Genomic DNA, 17,548 nt, shown 5'->3' with positions numbered 1-17,548 from the left:
ATAATGACACTGGCAGGGAAGGGGTTAACACTGGGTGATCAAGGGGTTAAACGTGAGCCTAGGGGATTGATTCCAACTGAAGGGGGCCTGGCTTGTGAAATGATCACAGAGAAATGTGATCCTATATAGAAGGATCACAGGCACTCTGATCATTCCAGAGAGAAGAACGGTCAGCTGTGTTTACAACAGCTGACCGTTCTTCTCGCTCAGCGGGGAGCAATTGCAGGTGGCAGGCAGCAATCGGAGCTGCCTGCCCCGTACATCGGAAGTCCCTGCTGCCTAGCTGCAGGCACGCGTCCGGCATAGCCCTACGTCGGTTTGCGCAGGATGGCCAGCCTGCTGCAGTATATATGCGGTGGGCAGTCCAGAACCGGTTAAAAATACTCACAATGGCAGTTTTTAGTTTCTATTCCAATAGCCCCTCTTTAATAGTACAGGGGCTGCTTTACACCAGTAGGCAGGCAAGTGCATCAGATATAAAATGAGGGTGTTTCCACAGACAAATTCACAACAGACTTTATTTGTATAGGTTGTATTCCGTTCCTCAGAGTATAACTGGTAACGCATACAGGACAGAGAAACGTCATAAATATTGGATTTCCAGGTTTATTTCAATGTCCAGGCAGAAATGGAGTTTCTCCCAATTGCTTTGTGAAGACGTGTTTTAGGCTGAATTGAGAAAAGTTTTGCATTGCTGACAATCCACATTCTGGAGTTTGGGAGGTGCAGGAAGTTCTTCCCTTCAAGAGTAACTGGATGGCTTGCTTCCTGAGTCATCTTCTTGTGAGCCCATACTCTGCAACACACAACAACAAGCCTCTTCATATACATATACGATGACCTCATCCAGACATGGGGAGTGCAAGTATCACTAAAAGCAGAACTAAAATTCCTGCTCCTAAATACTGCGAGCAGCCAGGCTTTTTATTACGGGAGAGAAAAAATGCACCTATGTGCCAGGATGATTAGCTCCATCACCCACCAGTGAAGAAGGGCGAAACTGGCACACAGGAGAAGATGCCAGCACTGGAGAGGGACCATTGGAAAGATGATTAATACCTTTAGTTCTGCTTTAAAGAGACCCTGCCAATGTCTCAAAAAATATTACAGTTAAGAGCACAGAAAAATCAAGTCCATCATTTCAAATGCCTACTTGCCCTGTTTTTCTACATAAACAAATCTCACTGACTTTCAATGATGTGCAAACCCCTAGCCTAGCACCACCCTCCTTTTACATCATAGCCCTCCCCTCTTCTGGTTCCAACTACAGTGTGCTGGCTCATCCACCTCTCCCTACACAATTTTTTTTTTTTTATTTCTTTGCTTAGGACAGAAGTACAGGCGGTCACTGGGTTACAAACCTCGGACATACAAACGGAGGAAGACAACAGGAAGTGAGAAGAAATCTAGCCCTAGGAAGGGAAATTCACTCCTGTAAGTTGTCGTGGGAATAAGGTGTCTCCACTGAAGCTTTATCACCAATCCTTGTTTGCACAACAACCCAAAATGTTCAAAATCCCGTTGTCATAGGGACAGAAAGTCAGGTGAAATCTTCTGAACAAGGGTAGAGACAGGAAAACAAATGGTGCATGGGTCTTAACCCTTCCCTTTGCTATCCAAAAAAAAAAAACTTGTTTTGGCTGGAGCTACATATTAAACAAAACAAAACAAAACACACAAAACAAAGTACCTGTTCGACTTACAAATTCGACTTAACAAACCTACAGTCCTCTTGTTTGTAACCCGGGGACCGCCTGTACAGGAGCAGGGAGACGAGCAAGAGGAGAGAGGAATAACTGAATTTTTGACTTACTGTAAAAGCCTTTTCGCTCAAGTTTATTGACAGACACGGTCCTCTGATCCATATCAGTAGGTTTTTACTGCCCCCTACAGGAGTAGGACACTAGGCAGAAAAGTTCTGGCTATGCCTATGGGCAGTCCCGGAGGGTACACCCCCTCTCTTCCTGCAGAGGATGTCAGTTTTGTATCAAAGCAGTGTCAGAAAAGTAACACCAACCCAAAAAGAGGGACAGATACTGCGTCCCTCAATGAATTTGAGAAAAGGATTTTACGGTAAGTCAAAAATCCAGTTCTCTATCGTTCATTGTCGGACGCAGTCCTCTGATCCATAACAGTAGGGACTTCCCAAAGCAGTGCCATAAAATGAGGGGTGGGAACAGCAGAAAACAACAAGACCCCAAGGCGAAACATAGCCAACCAGGCAACATAGGACTCATCAGAACAAAAGATGAGGCCCATCTGAAAAACAGTAAACACTCAAGGAAGGCCAAAAGCCCTCCAGACAGCAAAACTTTGCGGCCAAAAGGAGGCATCTGCAGATGCCAGCACATCCACCTTATAAAATTTGGTAAAGGTGTGAACAGAAGACCAGGTAGCCGTCTTGCAACCTGAAGCACAGACGCCTGTATGGCAAAAAGCCCAGGAAGCACTAGGTGCCCGAGTAGAACGCGCCGAAACCAGGAAAAGCAAGACGTGACCCTTAATTGAATAAGCCTGCACCACCGTCTGTCCGGTCCATCTGGAGACAGTCGCAGCAGACGCAGGCAGTCCTGTTCTAGGGCCATCCGTGAGTACAGAGAGCAAGCCTGACTCATGAAAAAAAGACTCAGCAGTCGCCAAGTACACCTTGAGTGCCGAACTATATCCAGAGTATGCACTGTACATTCCTCAGGATATTAGGGCTTAGGACACAGACAGTAAAACAATGTCCTCATTCAAGTGAACACTAGAAACCACCTTCGGAGGGAAGAACGGATCTGGACGAAGTACCACTTGTCTCCATGAACCAACATATAGGGAGTACAGGACGATGTTGCCAGTGCCGGCACCCTGTGCGCAGAGCGACGACAACCAAGGAGGCCACCTTCTGCACTAAGGTAGGCAGGGGATACCCCCGAATACTTGCAAAAGGAGGCTCTTGAAGAACTGCACCAAATCAAGGTCCCCAGTTGGAGACAGAGGTCACACCGGAAGTACCAAAGTGACACCCCCTGGAAGAAGTTACACACCAGAAAACGGGAGGCCAACGGCCTTTGGAATAAAATTGCCAAAGCCAAAAACTTGACCCTTGATAGTACTCCCAAGGCCAACTTTTGATCAACTCCCCGTTGAAGGAAAGCAAAGATCCTGGCCACCGAGTAAGAGCAAGGGGGAACCCAAAAGAGACTCAGCACACAAAATACGACTTTCTTGTACAATGAAAAATCATCCTAGAAGTCGCTTCCCATGCTTTAAGCAGGGTGGGAAACACTAAAACAGACCTTCAGCATCTGGCTTTCAACAGCCAAGCGGATAAAGACAACGACCGTGAAGCAGTATGGAAAATTGGCCCCCGGAGACAATAAATGCTTCCCGAGATGAAGCCTCCAAGGAGTGCCTGCGGCTAGCCTGACCAGGTCGGCGTACCAAGCTCGGCGAGGCAAGTCCGGAGCCATGAGAATGACAAATCCCTTCCGCCTCGATCCTGCGAAGAAGTCCTGGCAGCAACGAGAGGAGGAAAGGCAGACAGCAGCCGATACTGACCTTGGCCAATCCGTGACCGCTCACACACGACAATGCCGGCGTCATCCTTGCGCAGGTGACCAGGCTAAACTTCAGCATCTTCATGTTGAACTTCGCATATGTTCTCGCCTACGACAGAACCCATGGTGCCACCTGTGCACCTGCCAGAGGGTCCCAGGAGCGGGTCAAACTCTGCACTATCATGCAGACGCAACGCCAACAGATGCAAGGCTGGAGTGCCCCAATGAAGGCACAACTGCTGGAACCCCTCCAGATGAAGGGACCATTCCCCTGCACCCAAGACCCGTCGACTGAGGCAATCCGCCTGCCAATTTTCCACACCAGGAAGAGAACAGCAGAGAGAGCTTGGAAGAAAGAAAAAAAAAAAAAAAAAAAAAAAAAAAAAAAAGCCCAGGCCAACGAAGCATGCCTGTCATTTCCAAGACCGCAAGGACACCCTTGGTGCCCCCTTGGCGAATGACATAAGCCACGGTCATGGCGTAGTCTTAATTGAATGCGCCCTGGTGCCCGGTCCAGTAAACCAGGCAAAAACTGATCGCTCTCAGCTCCAGGACATTGAGCGGTAACCTGGATCCTCCAGGGACCATACTCCCCAAGCAGAGAACCTGTCGAGGACTCCTCCCCACCCACACAGGCTTGCAACTGTGGTGACAAATGTCCAGTATAAAGGGGAGGATGGATTCCAGAGCAAGACTCCCTGGTCACCCGGAACCAAATGTCCAGAGAGTTTGGATTCCAGTCCCATTTGAGAAGGATTGCCTTCTGGGGGATCCTTGAGCGAAAGTGACCGGCTCGAAAGACACCATCAGTCCCAGCACTTGCATGCAGTCTCATGGAAGGGACCAGTGATGACTTCTGAAGGTTCAGAACCCACCCAACTCCTCCTGAGTTCATATGGTGACTTCAAAATTCGTCGTCAGCACTGTAGGGGACTCCACACGGAGAAGCAGATGGGACAGAAACCCAGAATCGATACACCCCGCTGCCGAAACAGCGCCAGGACTAGAGCAAACACCATTTTGAAGACCCGAGGCGCAGAAGCGAGACCAAGGGGTAACGCCACAAAACGGATAGAGACTCACAGGAAAAACGGAGAAGCCGTTGGGTGTCCTGCACATAAAACGGGAAGTAAAGGTTGGCATCCTTGATGTCTATGGAGGCCAGGAATCCCCCTGATGTAGGGAAACCACCATCGTGCGAACCAATACCATCTTGAATTTTTTATTCGAACGGAACCATCAAGGGCCAGTAGGTCCAGCCTTGTTAAACCAGAGCCTGAACTGCCCCATAAAGCGCCTGCAGGTGATCCGGGGGAGCCATACATTGAAAGGGAAAACCTTACCGGAAAAAATGGACCGAAACTCGATCTTGCAACTGGACCACTTGACCTCCTGAACCAAGCTGCCTGGGATCCGGGCCAGCCGCAGGTCCAAGAACCAGCAAAGACGCCCCCCTACCCCATATATGGGTGAGGACGCACTTTCAGGCAGAGTAGGCCTTGTCCGCAGGTCTGAAAAAAAAAAAAACGATCTCATGATCGCCAGACTAGGGTGTTTGGATCCACCCGAGGAAGTCTCGAAAGTCTTCTCCACAGACTGTCCCCGAGGGACGAAGAAACTGAGCCGAAAGGGAGGGACCCCGTCCACGACAAAGACCCTTACCCTTGTCAGCCTGTGGAAGAAAAACACTCTTCCCCCATGAGACCTTTATACAACATCATTCAGGGCAGCGCCAAACAGGAGATTCCCCTGAAAAGGGAAATCCGTTAAGGCCTTCATAGAAGTTTGATCCGCAGACTACCCGCGTATACTTGGCTGAAGTGTTAACCACTGCCAAAAACCAACAGGTGACCCAATAAAGGACTTGTGTCCAGCGCAGCATCGCAAACAATTGCAGCCCCCGCGCCAGTCGGTCGTACAGCTTCCTCAGGGCAGGAGGGACTTTCTCCTCACCAAGTCACGGTGTGGGAACTCCGCCCTTCAGGCAGAGTCTGCGTGGCAAGCGCAATCAAACACTGTTCCCAGCGCAGTCCCCACCAGGGAGTACAGATCGTGGGTTGCAGCCCGTGCCATCCTATCCCCCAGGTCCTTAAAGGACAGGGATTCCTCCACCGGAACAACGGTAGTTCCATGCAGCCTAGAGACCGGTAGGCATTAGGCGGTACAACCCACTTTAACAGACTCCTCAAAAGGGCAACGTCTAGCAGCCGCTTAGACACCCCAGGGGAACGTCGTAGACAGTCCCATGCTTCATGAGCATGCTAGCAAATTAAGCTGCTCAGATGGCATGTGAATGCCAGATGCACCCTGTGCCTTAGGCTAAGTCGCCGCTGCGTCCTCCAATTGCAGGGTGGTACGCACCGAAACAACCAGCGCATCCACCAGCTTCTTTTTCATGCACCGCAGGGGAGGTAGAAATGTCATCCTCCTTATCCGAGGAGACAGGGTGTGAGGTAACAGACCCGGCAGGGAGGCCCACGTCTGCGGCGACTGAGTCAGACTCAGAATCCGAGACATCAGATGAGGCAGGGGCAGGTGGAGAAAAGTTTCAGCGCACCTCACTCTCTCAAGGCCACCCCCACCCGGGACCCAAATGCTTCCAGAACCGCTGAAAATGCATTGGACAGTGGAGATCCGGAAGGCCCTGCTCCTTCAGTGAGGGGGTCAGATGGGGACACATGATCTGCAGGGGCCATACTGAACCAGAAGAACATGCCAGCGAAATTTGCAAAAAAATTACTTTTTGCAAAAAAAACACAAACCAGTCCCAACGTGCTACAGCACCCCCCGAAGGTCAGGCAAGCCCTAAAGACTCGAGAGACCCCAGAACCACTGTCCCAATATGCATTCCCAGGGCTGCACGTCTAACAAGCAAACTCTCCCAAAAGGAAGTGAGCAAAGGAAACTTACCAGAGTGAAGGGAGGGGCTCCAGCCCCCGAAAAACACCCCTAGGCACTCCCACCTAGCTTATCTATATAGAATCCACCGCAAAATGGGCTGAAAATGGGGGTACCAAGATGGCCGCCATCAATAGCAGACGAGGCTACAAAATGGCGGCCTTGCACGGCAACAATGCCCCCTACACCATCCTGCAGTTACTCACCATACTGGGAACACAGACTGGCACCATCTCCTGACAGGACCCCTCCATGCTGAAGTGGGGGGGGCTGTCGGCCAAAGAGAAGCGCTGCGACATAGTCCTTGACCCTGCCGTGTGCGACCTTGCGAGACATTTAACTCTCAGGGCCAGTTCCCATCCAGTGGGACTATGTCGCGGCCGACACAGCGCGGAGCTAAGGTCTGCACTGGCTCGCTGGCCAGCTGGAGTGACCACTGGATCTAGATTATCCAGCGCGTTGCCCAGCTCCGGCATAGTTGCTTTAAGATCTCACAGTAAAAAAATCCGGAAAAAAAGCTAATAAAAACCATCTACGTTAAAAAAAAAAAAAAAAAAAAATAACACTTATGCCAGGACCAAAGAACCCAGCAAGGAACTAGGTCCTTACGCCTGACTAGGCATATTAAAAACGAACATCCTATGCAGGAAGAGAGGGGGTGCACACACAGACACAGAGGCACACACATACACGGAGATGGCAGCAAAGCGGTGGATGTTCGAGTTTGGTAGGACATGGATGTCATTGCAAAGGTTTCTTGGCCACCGGCCGCCTCCCAGGTACTCTTTATTATAACTGAATAGAGAAAAACACTTGCAGGTGAACAATGTCTACTGATTATCTCACCTTCTGAACAAACTGTGGGTTCATGGTGATCTCCTGATCCATTGCCTTTAACCGGTCATCAAGGTCTATACATCGAAGCATCTGGTGAGAATAAAACCAAACAATGATGTTTCTGCATGCCTTAAATGTACTATATAGGTTACAGACGGGTTGCAACATGCGAAGTGGGATATACAGAGATGCAAAAGCGGGTTCAAATGTCAAATTGGGTGCTTGTGAGCAAGCCACAAGTGAATTAACACGGCTACACCTCTAGCAGTTTGGGCAAATCATTTCATTTGGAATTCAAACAGGCAAACACTGACAAAATACAGAAATAGTTTAATGAGCAATTCTGTTCAGCTATTCTCGTGATTCATACACCTGTCGCATCTTACATCCAACATAGCGAGCACACTAATCAACACTTCAGCTATGTAATCTCAGCAGTGTAACATTGCCAACTCATGAGCAAAAAGTTCCCCCTTCTGCTCCACCCTTAATAAAAACGATTCTCCTACCTCCAACCACTAGTGGCTGAAACATGTTATAATTGGTAGCACTGTCCAATGACAGTGAATGGTTTATAGTACATAACATCCCCACATCCAATTTCTGTTGTGTGGCGGGATTGTAAGAAAATAAATCATTCCGGGCAGTAATACTCCAACCACTCACTGACCGTCATATGTACACCGCTATCTTCCAGTGGATATACATCATTTTTATTTTAACAGCTGGTAATTAGCTGTTCAGGCATCTGTAGAGCTGCCCAGATCCTTTTACTGATCACTTACTGCCATAAGAGTCACCCCCATCCCCTACAGCCAGGTAAGCAGCTAATTAAACAATCTGTGCTTGATTAGCTGCATATGAGGTCTAAAAGACCATGATGCCTTCATAAAAAGGAGTACCTGTCACCAAAGCTTTCACATAGGGAGTCTAGTCTGTTAGTCCCCTTGTGATGGCAATAAAAGTTAAATGAAAATAACAGTTTCTTAAAAATGTAAAAAGAAAGTCTGCAAACTGCGATTGTGCCGCATGTTGGGAACACTGCAAATGTCAAAGTGACAGCAGTAATTCTAAAGCCATCAATCAACTATACACTGTTAACATCCAAAAGGGTTTTAAAGTGTCACTTATGAAATATTTTAGGTATCGTAGCTTGTTGCCATTTTAACTCTTGACTTGTTAGATATCCATTTACTCAACACATCTTTTATATGTTACCAAAAACTGGGTATTCATTTTAGTGTATTCTTCTCTAATAAAATTACTGTGGAAATATATGATACAAAAAAATTGCAATGTGTAGAGTAATTTTTTTTGTAACGCGCACATTTTTGTATGCGTGTATAGGGTCGGGGGCGTTTAATTTTTTTGTCACTTTAAAATGTTAAGGTTTTTTTTACCAACTTTCCCCCAAACTATACTTCATCGCTTTTACAAAAGGGACCAATAGCCCACTATGTGATAGTATATTTACAATGACAAGTGCTCTTTAATGAGGACCTCCCCCATCTCTATAAACCTATATACCTGAAAAAGGGGGCATAAACTCACTTATTCTGGGACTTTCATACTTACCCATTTTATTTCTGCTTGTGATGCCCGAGTCACTGTTCACCGCACCGTGACTTTAAAAAGGTCCTTGATACTGCACATGAACAAGATGAAGCGCAAGACCTCTGACTAAGCCCTGGGAGGCGAATTGCATCAGCGGCATGGCTTAGGAGTTCAAGGCTGAGGCCAATCACATTCCTGTCCACCTGTTGTGCTAGTGTGCGGTGCCTCATTCCCTAATGAAGCACGTTATGGGCTTCATCTTGCGCCATACATTACAGGCATCTATTAGGGAAAAGAAAAAAACCTTCCAAGATCTCAGGGAGAAGCCTTTTTATCCCAGCAAAATTACTAATTTTGTATGGTGCATACACGAAATGGAATGCATGATGGGTGCTTCAACTCATGCATGCTCAGTAAGAGCCCCTTTCACACAAACGTTCCATTTCTCAGGCAGACCTGATCAGACCACCCATTGCCCTGAATAGAGCAGAGAGTGTCAGCGGACATGTGCCTGCCGACACCCACTGGCATCTGATCCGGGCCGCTAAAAACAGACGGTTGGGGATACACTTGCCACCTGTCCAGCAAACCGGATTGGATGACAGTCAGATAGAAAAACGGACAGGTGGTATGGAAACAGACAACTGCCCCATAGGAGCAAAGCGGGCTGCGTCTGTGTCCCCTCTGCATGAGCGGACCAGACACGTACCGGTCAGCTGAAAGATTCCCCGCTGAGCAGAGGGAAATACTGGATGAGTCCGCCCTGTTTGAAAGGGGTCTAAGACACTTTCTTGCAGTTTAGGTACACGATTTTCCTGAAGGCAACAGTGGTGTCGCTTTCCCGGGGGGCATCTGTGTAACCAGGACTACATGCAATAAAAAAGTAAAGCAAAATTAAAAAAATCAGTTTGGCAATTTCCCACCAGTGTGCATCTTTGCATGCTGATGTGAAATCTAAGGGGGGGGGGGGGGGGGGGGGTCAAAAAGACAAAGGATCTCAAAACCCCTGATTTCTTCCTTGCACTCCACTGTCCATGTTAGACCCTGCAGGATTTGCCATTACCTCCTGATCAATATTATGAAGCATAGCTGGATTGTTGTATTTCTCTGGATTATCATGAAAGCACACCATCCCATCCTTCTGATTAATACTTGCAAAGATTTCTCCATCTTCTATCTGAAATAGAAAGACACTTTAAAAAAAAAAATCAACAAAAACACAACTGATGTAATTCTTTGAACTCAGACACTTGAAGAGTTCTAGCTTCAACATAACTATTAAAAATACTCCCTTCCTCTACCTAATGTGTAAAAAAAAGATGTATACAATTACCCATTTTCAGCCTGCTCTGGTCATGTGATCTATCTCCCTAGTGTCAGCCAGCAGCGGCTGCAGGGTAGAGGAAGGAGTGACTAAAATGGACGGGCCATAGGAGCCCATAGGTGATGTCACCACTCCTGGCCTTACAAGCTATTGTCGAGCACTCCCTCATCGCCACTGCTAGCTAACATAGGGACATGTGACAAGGACTGGAGCGGGCAATAAAATATGCAAGTCTGGTTTGTCAGCTTATTCAGGCTAGTTCGGTTTAAGCTAGAATTCCACTTTAACCGGTTGCCGACCGCTGCACGACTATATACTGCGGCGGTCAGCCCCGGCCAGGCAGAGTGACGTATCGGTACGTCACTCGCCTGTCACTGACTTGCGAGCCTATAGCGAGCGGGCGCGCGCCCGCCGAGGCGCGCGCCCGCCGCGGCTCGTTCACAGGCAAGTCAGTGCGTGTGACCGGCGGACTCGATGTCCGCCGGCCACACTACGATCGCTCCTGTGAAGGGAGAAAGACAGAGCAGCTTGTGTAAACAAGCTGCCTGTCAGTTCTCCCTGTGTAAAAGTAAAGATCTGACCGTTCTACTATGTAGAACGGTTGATCTTTGCTTTTACACCAATAGCAATGTCCCTACACAGTAGAAAGCACGCCCCTAGGACACACTTAACCCCTCCCTTCCCAATAAAGTTAACCCCTTCCCTGCCAGTGTCATTTTTGCAGTAACAGTGCATATGTATAGCACTGATTACTGCAGTAATGTCACTGGTAACCCCAAAAGTGTCAAAAATGTCAGTCAAGGGTCCGATCTGTCTGCCGCAATGTCGCAGTACCGAAAAAAAAAAAATCGCAGATCGCCGCCATTACGCGTTAAAAAAAAAAACACCAAAAATGACAAAAATCTTTCTCTTTGTTAGTAAACGCGATAACTTTTGCGCAAACCAATCAAAATACGCTTTTTGCGATTTTTTTTACCAAACATAGGTAGCATAAAACAAATTGGCCGAAAAATGTTAAAAAATTTTGATTTTTACTTTTTTTTTTGGGGAATTTCATATAAAAAAATGTGAAAAATATTGTTATTTTTGCAAAATTTACGCTCTTTTTTTGTTTATAGCGCGTGATCAAAAAAATCGCACAGGTGATCAAATACCACCAAAAGAAAGCTCTGTTTGTGGGAAAAAAAGGACGTCAAATTCGTTTAGGTACAGCGTCGCACGACCGCGCAATTGTCCGTTAAAGTCACGCAGTAAAAAAAAAATCGCAAAAAAACCCCTGGTCCTTTAGCAGCCAAATCCTCCGGGGCTTAAGTGGTTAAGTTCACAGCTGAAAAACCAAATGGTCACCAATAAGCACTGATACACTTTATTAGGCTCTGAGAGTTGAGAAAAAAAAAAAAAAAACACAAACCAGGCACCCAAATGTATAAAAAGATAAAATTCAATTCATTAGTGTTGCATAATTAAATCTGAAAGCCTACTCCCATTCTAACCTCTGCATGCAGTGACAGAATTACGCTTTCAGGGTAAAAGAGGGAACATAACTACATAAAAAAAAAAAAAAAATTATCACACAAATGCCACTTAAAAGGGGAAAATATCTTACCATATACAGAACATATTTTTCAGCCTCCTGAGCACCTGATAACTGAACTCGACTAGCCATGTCTTGTAGGGAGAGGGTAAGAAACGTCTGTAGGAGGGAACACAGATAAGACTGCAGCTCAATTCATATATTCTACCCTTTGCTGCTCAGAGGCAGCACTGCACCAATATAAGCCTAGGTATGCATGTGAGGGTCGGGGAACACTGCATAATCACGCACATTCCAAACCCACCGTTTCTCATGGGTAAAGCAGCACATTTAAATGAATGGGCTGCCTTACCCATGATGTGCACACAAAACTGTGAACCTAGGCCTAAAGTGGGAACAAGTTCAATTGTAAAATTTACATTCAAATGTGAATGGCTCTGTATAACCAGTATATTTTGACTTCCTTCCTTTTCGGTCTGTTTAATATACAAAAGTATACATACATTTGTTTGGTAAGTTATATAAAAAATGAGTTGATCCTGCCAGAAACCCACTGCTGTTCTGTGTATCCCGCGGTATTACAAGCCCAGATCAGTTCACCTGAATGGGACTATAGTATTGTTCCCTACAACTCCCTCCCTTCATCTTAGGAAGAGAAGGGGAGATATTCTGAAGCACCAAAACTTCCCACCCCGTGAAAACAAAGGAAAAAAGCCCTGGAAAGAAATGCAACCACCATATCTTAAGAGTGGTAAGCTGGAATACAGTGCATTTATGAAGTTTTCAAACTTATGTTGCAGCCTGATACTACAGTTTAAATGTATTTTTTCTTACTATTCAACACTTAAATTCCCATTATGACAGAGTAATAGGAAGTAAAAAAAAAAAAAAAAAAAAAAAAGGGAATTTTCTGATGTTCATTGGACAGCTCCTGATTCTTAACCACTGGGTCATACTGCCCCCTATAGGACACTAGGCAGGAAAAAAGCTTGACTACGCCTATGGGCAGTCCCTGGAGGGTGGGGGGAGTGGAAGAAATACACCCACTCAGCTATAGGCACTTAATTTTGTTACAAGCAGTGTCAGAAGAAAGCCAATCTCCACAGAAGGGTTGGTGCGGTGTCCCATCAATAGACTTAGGAGAAATGGATTTTAAGTCAGTCAAAAATACAATTCTCTTTGTTTATTGGATGGACACAGCTCCTGATCTTCATAACCATTGGGATGTCCAAAAGCAGTGTTAAACATGAGGGGTGGGAAAAAACATCAGAAAAATAATTAACAGGGCTAACCATAGCCAATCAGGTAACAGCTCTTCCATAAACAAAAAACAACAATACACCCTCAGAGGGCCAGGTCCTCTAAACAGCAGCCTGAAAAAGCTTGCAGCCAAAAGAAGCATCTGCAGATGCCAACACATCCACTATAAAAACGCTTTGTAAATGTGTGAACCGACGACCAGGTGGCCGCCTTGCAAGCCTACATCACTGACGCATGACGACGGAAAGCCCAGGAGGCATTAGGCGCCCCAATAGATTGCACCACACGGAAAGGAGGAACCTGACCCTTAAAGGAACAGGCCTGAATTGCCATGTGTCTGGTCCATCTGGAAATGGTCGCAGAGCAAGCGGACAACCCTTTGTGAGGTCCATCCTTGAGCACAATAGAGTCTTCCTAATAGACTGTAGCTGCCAGGTACACCTTAATTGCCCGGATCACATCCAAGGCAATTTCCTTGAATGTTTATACCTGGGACACAGGGAAGGCTACAAGGTCTTCAGTCAAAATCCACCTTAGGAAGGAATGACGGACAGAGGGGAAGCACCACCTTATCCTTGTTAATCACAAGGTGGACAGGATAACACGGCCAGTTTAGACACCCTGCGCGCAGAGGTGAAAGCTACAAAAAAGTCCACCTTCTGGGACAGCGAAAGCAGGAGAAGCTCCTGAAAATTTTCAAAGAGAGGCTTCTGTAGAGCTGACAACAAATTAAGATCCCAGGGCAGCAATGTAGCCCGCACTGAAGGAACCAAATGTCTGACACCCTGAAGGTACGCACCAGCAGGGAGTGTGTGGCCAAAGGTAGTGGGGGGGTGGGGGGGGGGGGGACTCCAAAGCCGATACCTGGCTCTTGATGTACTCAAGGCCAATTGCTGTTCAACCCCATGATGAAGGAAGGTTAAGATTCGATCCACCGAGAAGGAGCGAGGATAACCCCCCCCAAGAGACTCATACCACACAAAGTATGTCTTCCACATACAACAGTAGATCTTCCTAGAAGTAGATTTTAACAGCCTAGGTATCACAGACTCAGACAAACCTATTCAGCACCTGGCGTTCAACAGCCAAGCCGACAAAGCCAGCGACTGTAAAGCAGGATGACAGATTGGTCCTTGGGACAGCAGATCCTCCCTGAGAGGAAGTCCCCAAGGAGCATCGGCAATGGGCGTACCAAGACTGGCAAGGCCAGTCTGGAGCCACTAGAAAGACCAGAATCCTTTCTGCTTCGATCCTGCACAGGAGTCGTGGCAGGAGTTCAAGAGGACTGGAACAAAATCGGCAGCCCACCTTGGAATGCCGGCTACTCACAGAGCCGCCAGGATACTTCTTGAGCCCCCTTGGTTATTGACCGACCAAAGCCTTGTCCAAATTAATTCATACCGGAAACCCCTGAAGACTAATTGTCCAATGAGCCAGACACGTCTGATCACTCCGAGTTCCAGTACATTAAATCGGCAGTCTGGACTCTGCCAGAGTCCAGACCCCTGGGCACATCTTTGCTGAGGACGCCTAATCCAGGACAGGCTGGCATCCGTGGCGACAACAGGCCAGTACAAGGGGAGAAGGATTTTCCCTGTCGAAGTGCCGGAAAACGAAGCCACCTCTAGAGACTGTGGATCCTGGTCTTATTTCACAAGAATCTTTTGCAGAGATCTTGTGTGGAACTGTGCAAACAGACCGCCTCGAAGGTGGACACCATCAGGCCCAGCACCCGCATTCAAGCCCGGAGGGATGACCGTCTGCTGAACAGAAGCTACATTGTCTCCTGCAATGTCTGGAGTTCTTCCAGAGGTAGAAACACACTGGCTGAGACCTAGTCAAGAGTCAGACCTAGATAGTCCAGTTTGAGGACAGAACCAAAGCAGACTTCTGAAGGTTCAGATCCAACCTAACTCCCTCAGAGTTTGCAACCTACAGTGCCTTGCGAAAGTATTCGCCCCCCTTGAACTTTCAACCTTTTGCCACATTTCAGGCTTCAAACAAAGATATAAAAAACTATTTTTTTTTTGAAGAATCAGCAACAAGTGGGACACAATCATGAAGTGGAATGAAATTTATTGGATATTTCAAACTTTAACAAATAAACTGAAAAATTGGGCGTGCAAAATTATTCAGCTCCCTTAAGTTAATACTTTGTAGCGCCACCTTTTGCTGCGATTACAGCTTTAAGTCGCTTGCGGTATGTCTATCAGTTTTGCACATAGAGAGTGAAACTTTTGCCCATTCCTCCTTGCAAAACAGCTCAAGCTCAGTGAGGTTGGATGGAGAACGTTTGTGAACAGCAGTTTTCAGTTCTTTCCACAGATTCTCGATTGGATTCAGGTCTGGGCTTTGACTTGGCAATTCTAACACCTGGAACCATTCCATTGTAGATTTTGCTTTATGTTTTGGATCATTGTCTTGTTGGAAGACAAATCTCCGTCCCAGTCTCAGGTCTTTTGCAGACTCCATGTTTTCTTCCAGAATGGTCATGTATTTGGCTCCATCCCTCTTCCCATCAATTTTAACCATCTTCCCTGTCCCTGCTGAAGAAAAGCAGGCCCAAACCATGATGCTGCCACCACGTTTGACAGTGGGGATGGTGTGTTCAGGGTGATTAGCTGTGTTGCTTTTATGCCAAAAAGTTCGATTTTGGTTTCATCTGACCAGAGCACCTTCTTTGGTTTGGTGTGTCTCCCAGGTGGCTTGTGGCAAACTTTAAACTACACTTTTTATGAATATCTTTAAGAAATGGCTTTCTTCTTGCCACTCTTCCATAAAGGCCAGATTTGTGCAGTATACGACTGATTGTTGTCCTATGGACAGAGTCTCCCACCTCAGCTGTAGATCTCTGCAGTTCATCCAGAGTGATCATGGGCCTCTTGGCTGCATCTCTGATCAGTCTTCTCCTTGTATGACCTGAAAGTTTAGAAGGACGGCCAGGTCTTCGTAGATTTGCAGTAGTCTGATACTCCTTCCATTTCAATATCAATTGCTTGCACAGTGCTCCTTTGGGATGTTTAAAGCTTGGGAAATCTTTTTGTATCCAAATCTGGCTTTAAACTTCTCCAGAACAGTATCTCGGACCTGCCTGGTGTGTTCCTTGTTCTTCATGATGCTCTCTGCGCTTTAAACGGACCTCTGAGACTATCACAGTAGAGGTGCATTTATACGGAAGACTTGATTACACACAGGTGGATTCTATTTATCATCATTAGTCCTTTAGGTCAACATTGGATCATTCAGATCCTCACTGAACTTCTGGAGAGAGTTTGCTGCACTGAAAGTAAAGGGGCTGAATAATTTTGCACGCCCAATTTTTCAGTTTTTTTATTTGTTAAAAAAGTTTGAAATATCCAATAAATTTTGTTCCACTTGATTCTTCAAAAAAAATTACAGTTTTATATCTTTATGTTTGAAGCCTGAAATGTGGCAAAAGTTCGAAAAGTTCCAAGGGGGCCGAATACTTTCGCAAGGCACTGTAACTCCCTCAGTTTGCAGAGTAATTTCCAGATGTCTATCAGAGCAGAGACTACGCTTGCAGAAGATTATTGCCCAGGTACCCCAGTACTGCGATCCCCTGCTGACTCAAACAAGGCCAGTACCGGGGCCAACACTTCTGTGAAGACCCAAGGAGTATAGGCGAGGCCTAAAGTCAACGCAGATCTAATACTGCTCCTCGCCCACGGCAAAAAAACGGAGGGGACGGGTACATAGTAAAAAACGTACAGGTAGGCATCCTGGATGTCGACAGAAGCAAGAAAACCCCCGGATGTAGGGACGCCACTACTGTGCGCATGGACTTCATGCAGCACTTCTGTACCAGCACAAAGCAGTTTAGCGCCCAGAATTGGGCGTACCTTGCCTTCCTCCCTGGGAACTGTAAAGAGGTTTGAGTAAAAACCCCTGAAAGTTCCAAAGTCGGGACCGGAACAATCACCCCTTAAAGTAACAAGTCTTGCACTGCCCCAAAGAGACCCTGTAAGCGATCTGGGGACAAGTGCAGGTTGGAAGGGAAGAACCTTTCCGGAGGATAAGACCGAATGCGATCTTGTAGCCTGACCGAATAACCTTGTGGACCCACTCATCCTGTACCAGGGAGATCTATGGATCTGGAAACCAGCGAAGACATCCCCCCCCCACACCCCAGTCGCCAGTGGGCAAACGTACAAAATCAGCAGGGGATCAAATACTTTTCCCCTCACTGTATGGGTATGACAAGCCTTGCAAATTCTCTCAAGCTCAGTCAGGTTGGATGGAGAATGTCAGTGAACGGCTGTTTTCAGGTCTCTGCAGAGATGTTCAAGTCAGGGATCTATCTGGCTGGGGCCACTCTAGGACAGAGTTGTCTCTAAGCCACTCCTGTGTTGTCATGGCTGTGTGCTTAGCATCATTGTCATGTTGGAAGGTGAACCTTCTACCCCAGTCTGAGGTCCTGAGTGCTGTAGAACCGGTTGAGGATCTTTGTACTCCACTCAGCTTTCCCTCAACCCTGACTAGTCCTTCTGTCTCTGCTGCTGAAAAACACCTCCACAGCATGATGCTACCACCATGTTTCACAGTTGGGATGGTATTGAGTAGGTGATGAGTGGTGCCTGA

At 46.8% G+C, this 17,548-nt stretch overlaps 1 protein-coding gene across 1 annotated transcript in view; it reads right to left on the bottom strand.

Annotated features, from left to right (window-relative positions):
- Positions 1 to 500: 500 nt before the first annotated feature.
- COPS3 (COP9 signalosome subunit 3) overlaps positions 501 to 17,548 on the bottom strand; it is a 39,748-nt gene continuing 22,700 nt past the window's right edge. The window contains exons 9-12 of the mRNA XM_082259951.1: positions 11,762 to 11,848; positions 9,895 to 10,008; positions 7,287 to 7,367; positions 501 to 796 (exon numbers count right to left, since the gene is read on the bottom strand). Of these exons, the coding sequence (XP_082116077.1) occupies positions 743 to 796; positions 7,287 to 7,367; positions 9,895 to 10,008; positions 11,762 to 11,848 (336 nt within the window). The 3' untranslated portion in view covers positions 501 to 742. The remainder of the gene's footprint in view (positions 797 to 7,286; positions 7,368 to 9,894; positions 10,009 to 11,761; positions 11,849 to 17,548) is intronic.

Source organism: Pelophylax lessonae, assembly GCF_965119305.1.
Source record: "Pelophylax lessonae genome assembly, chromosome: 6".
Taxonomy (NCBI): Eukaryota; Metazoa; Chordata; class Amphibia; order Anura; family Ranidae; genus Pelophylax; species Pelophylax lessonae.
This window is presented reverse-complemented; position numbering and strand designations above follow the sequence as displayed.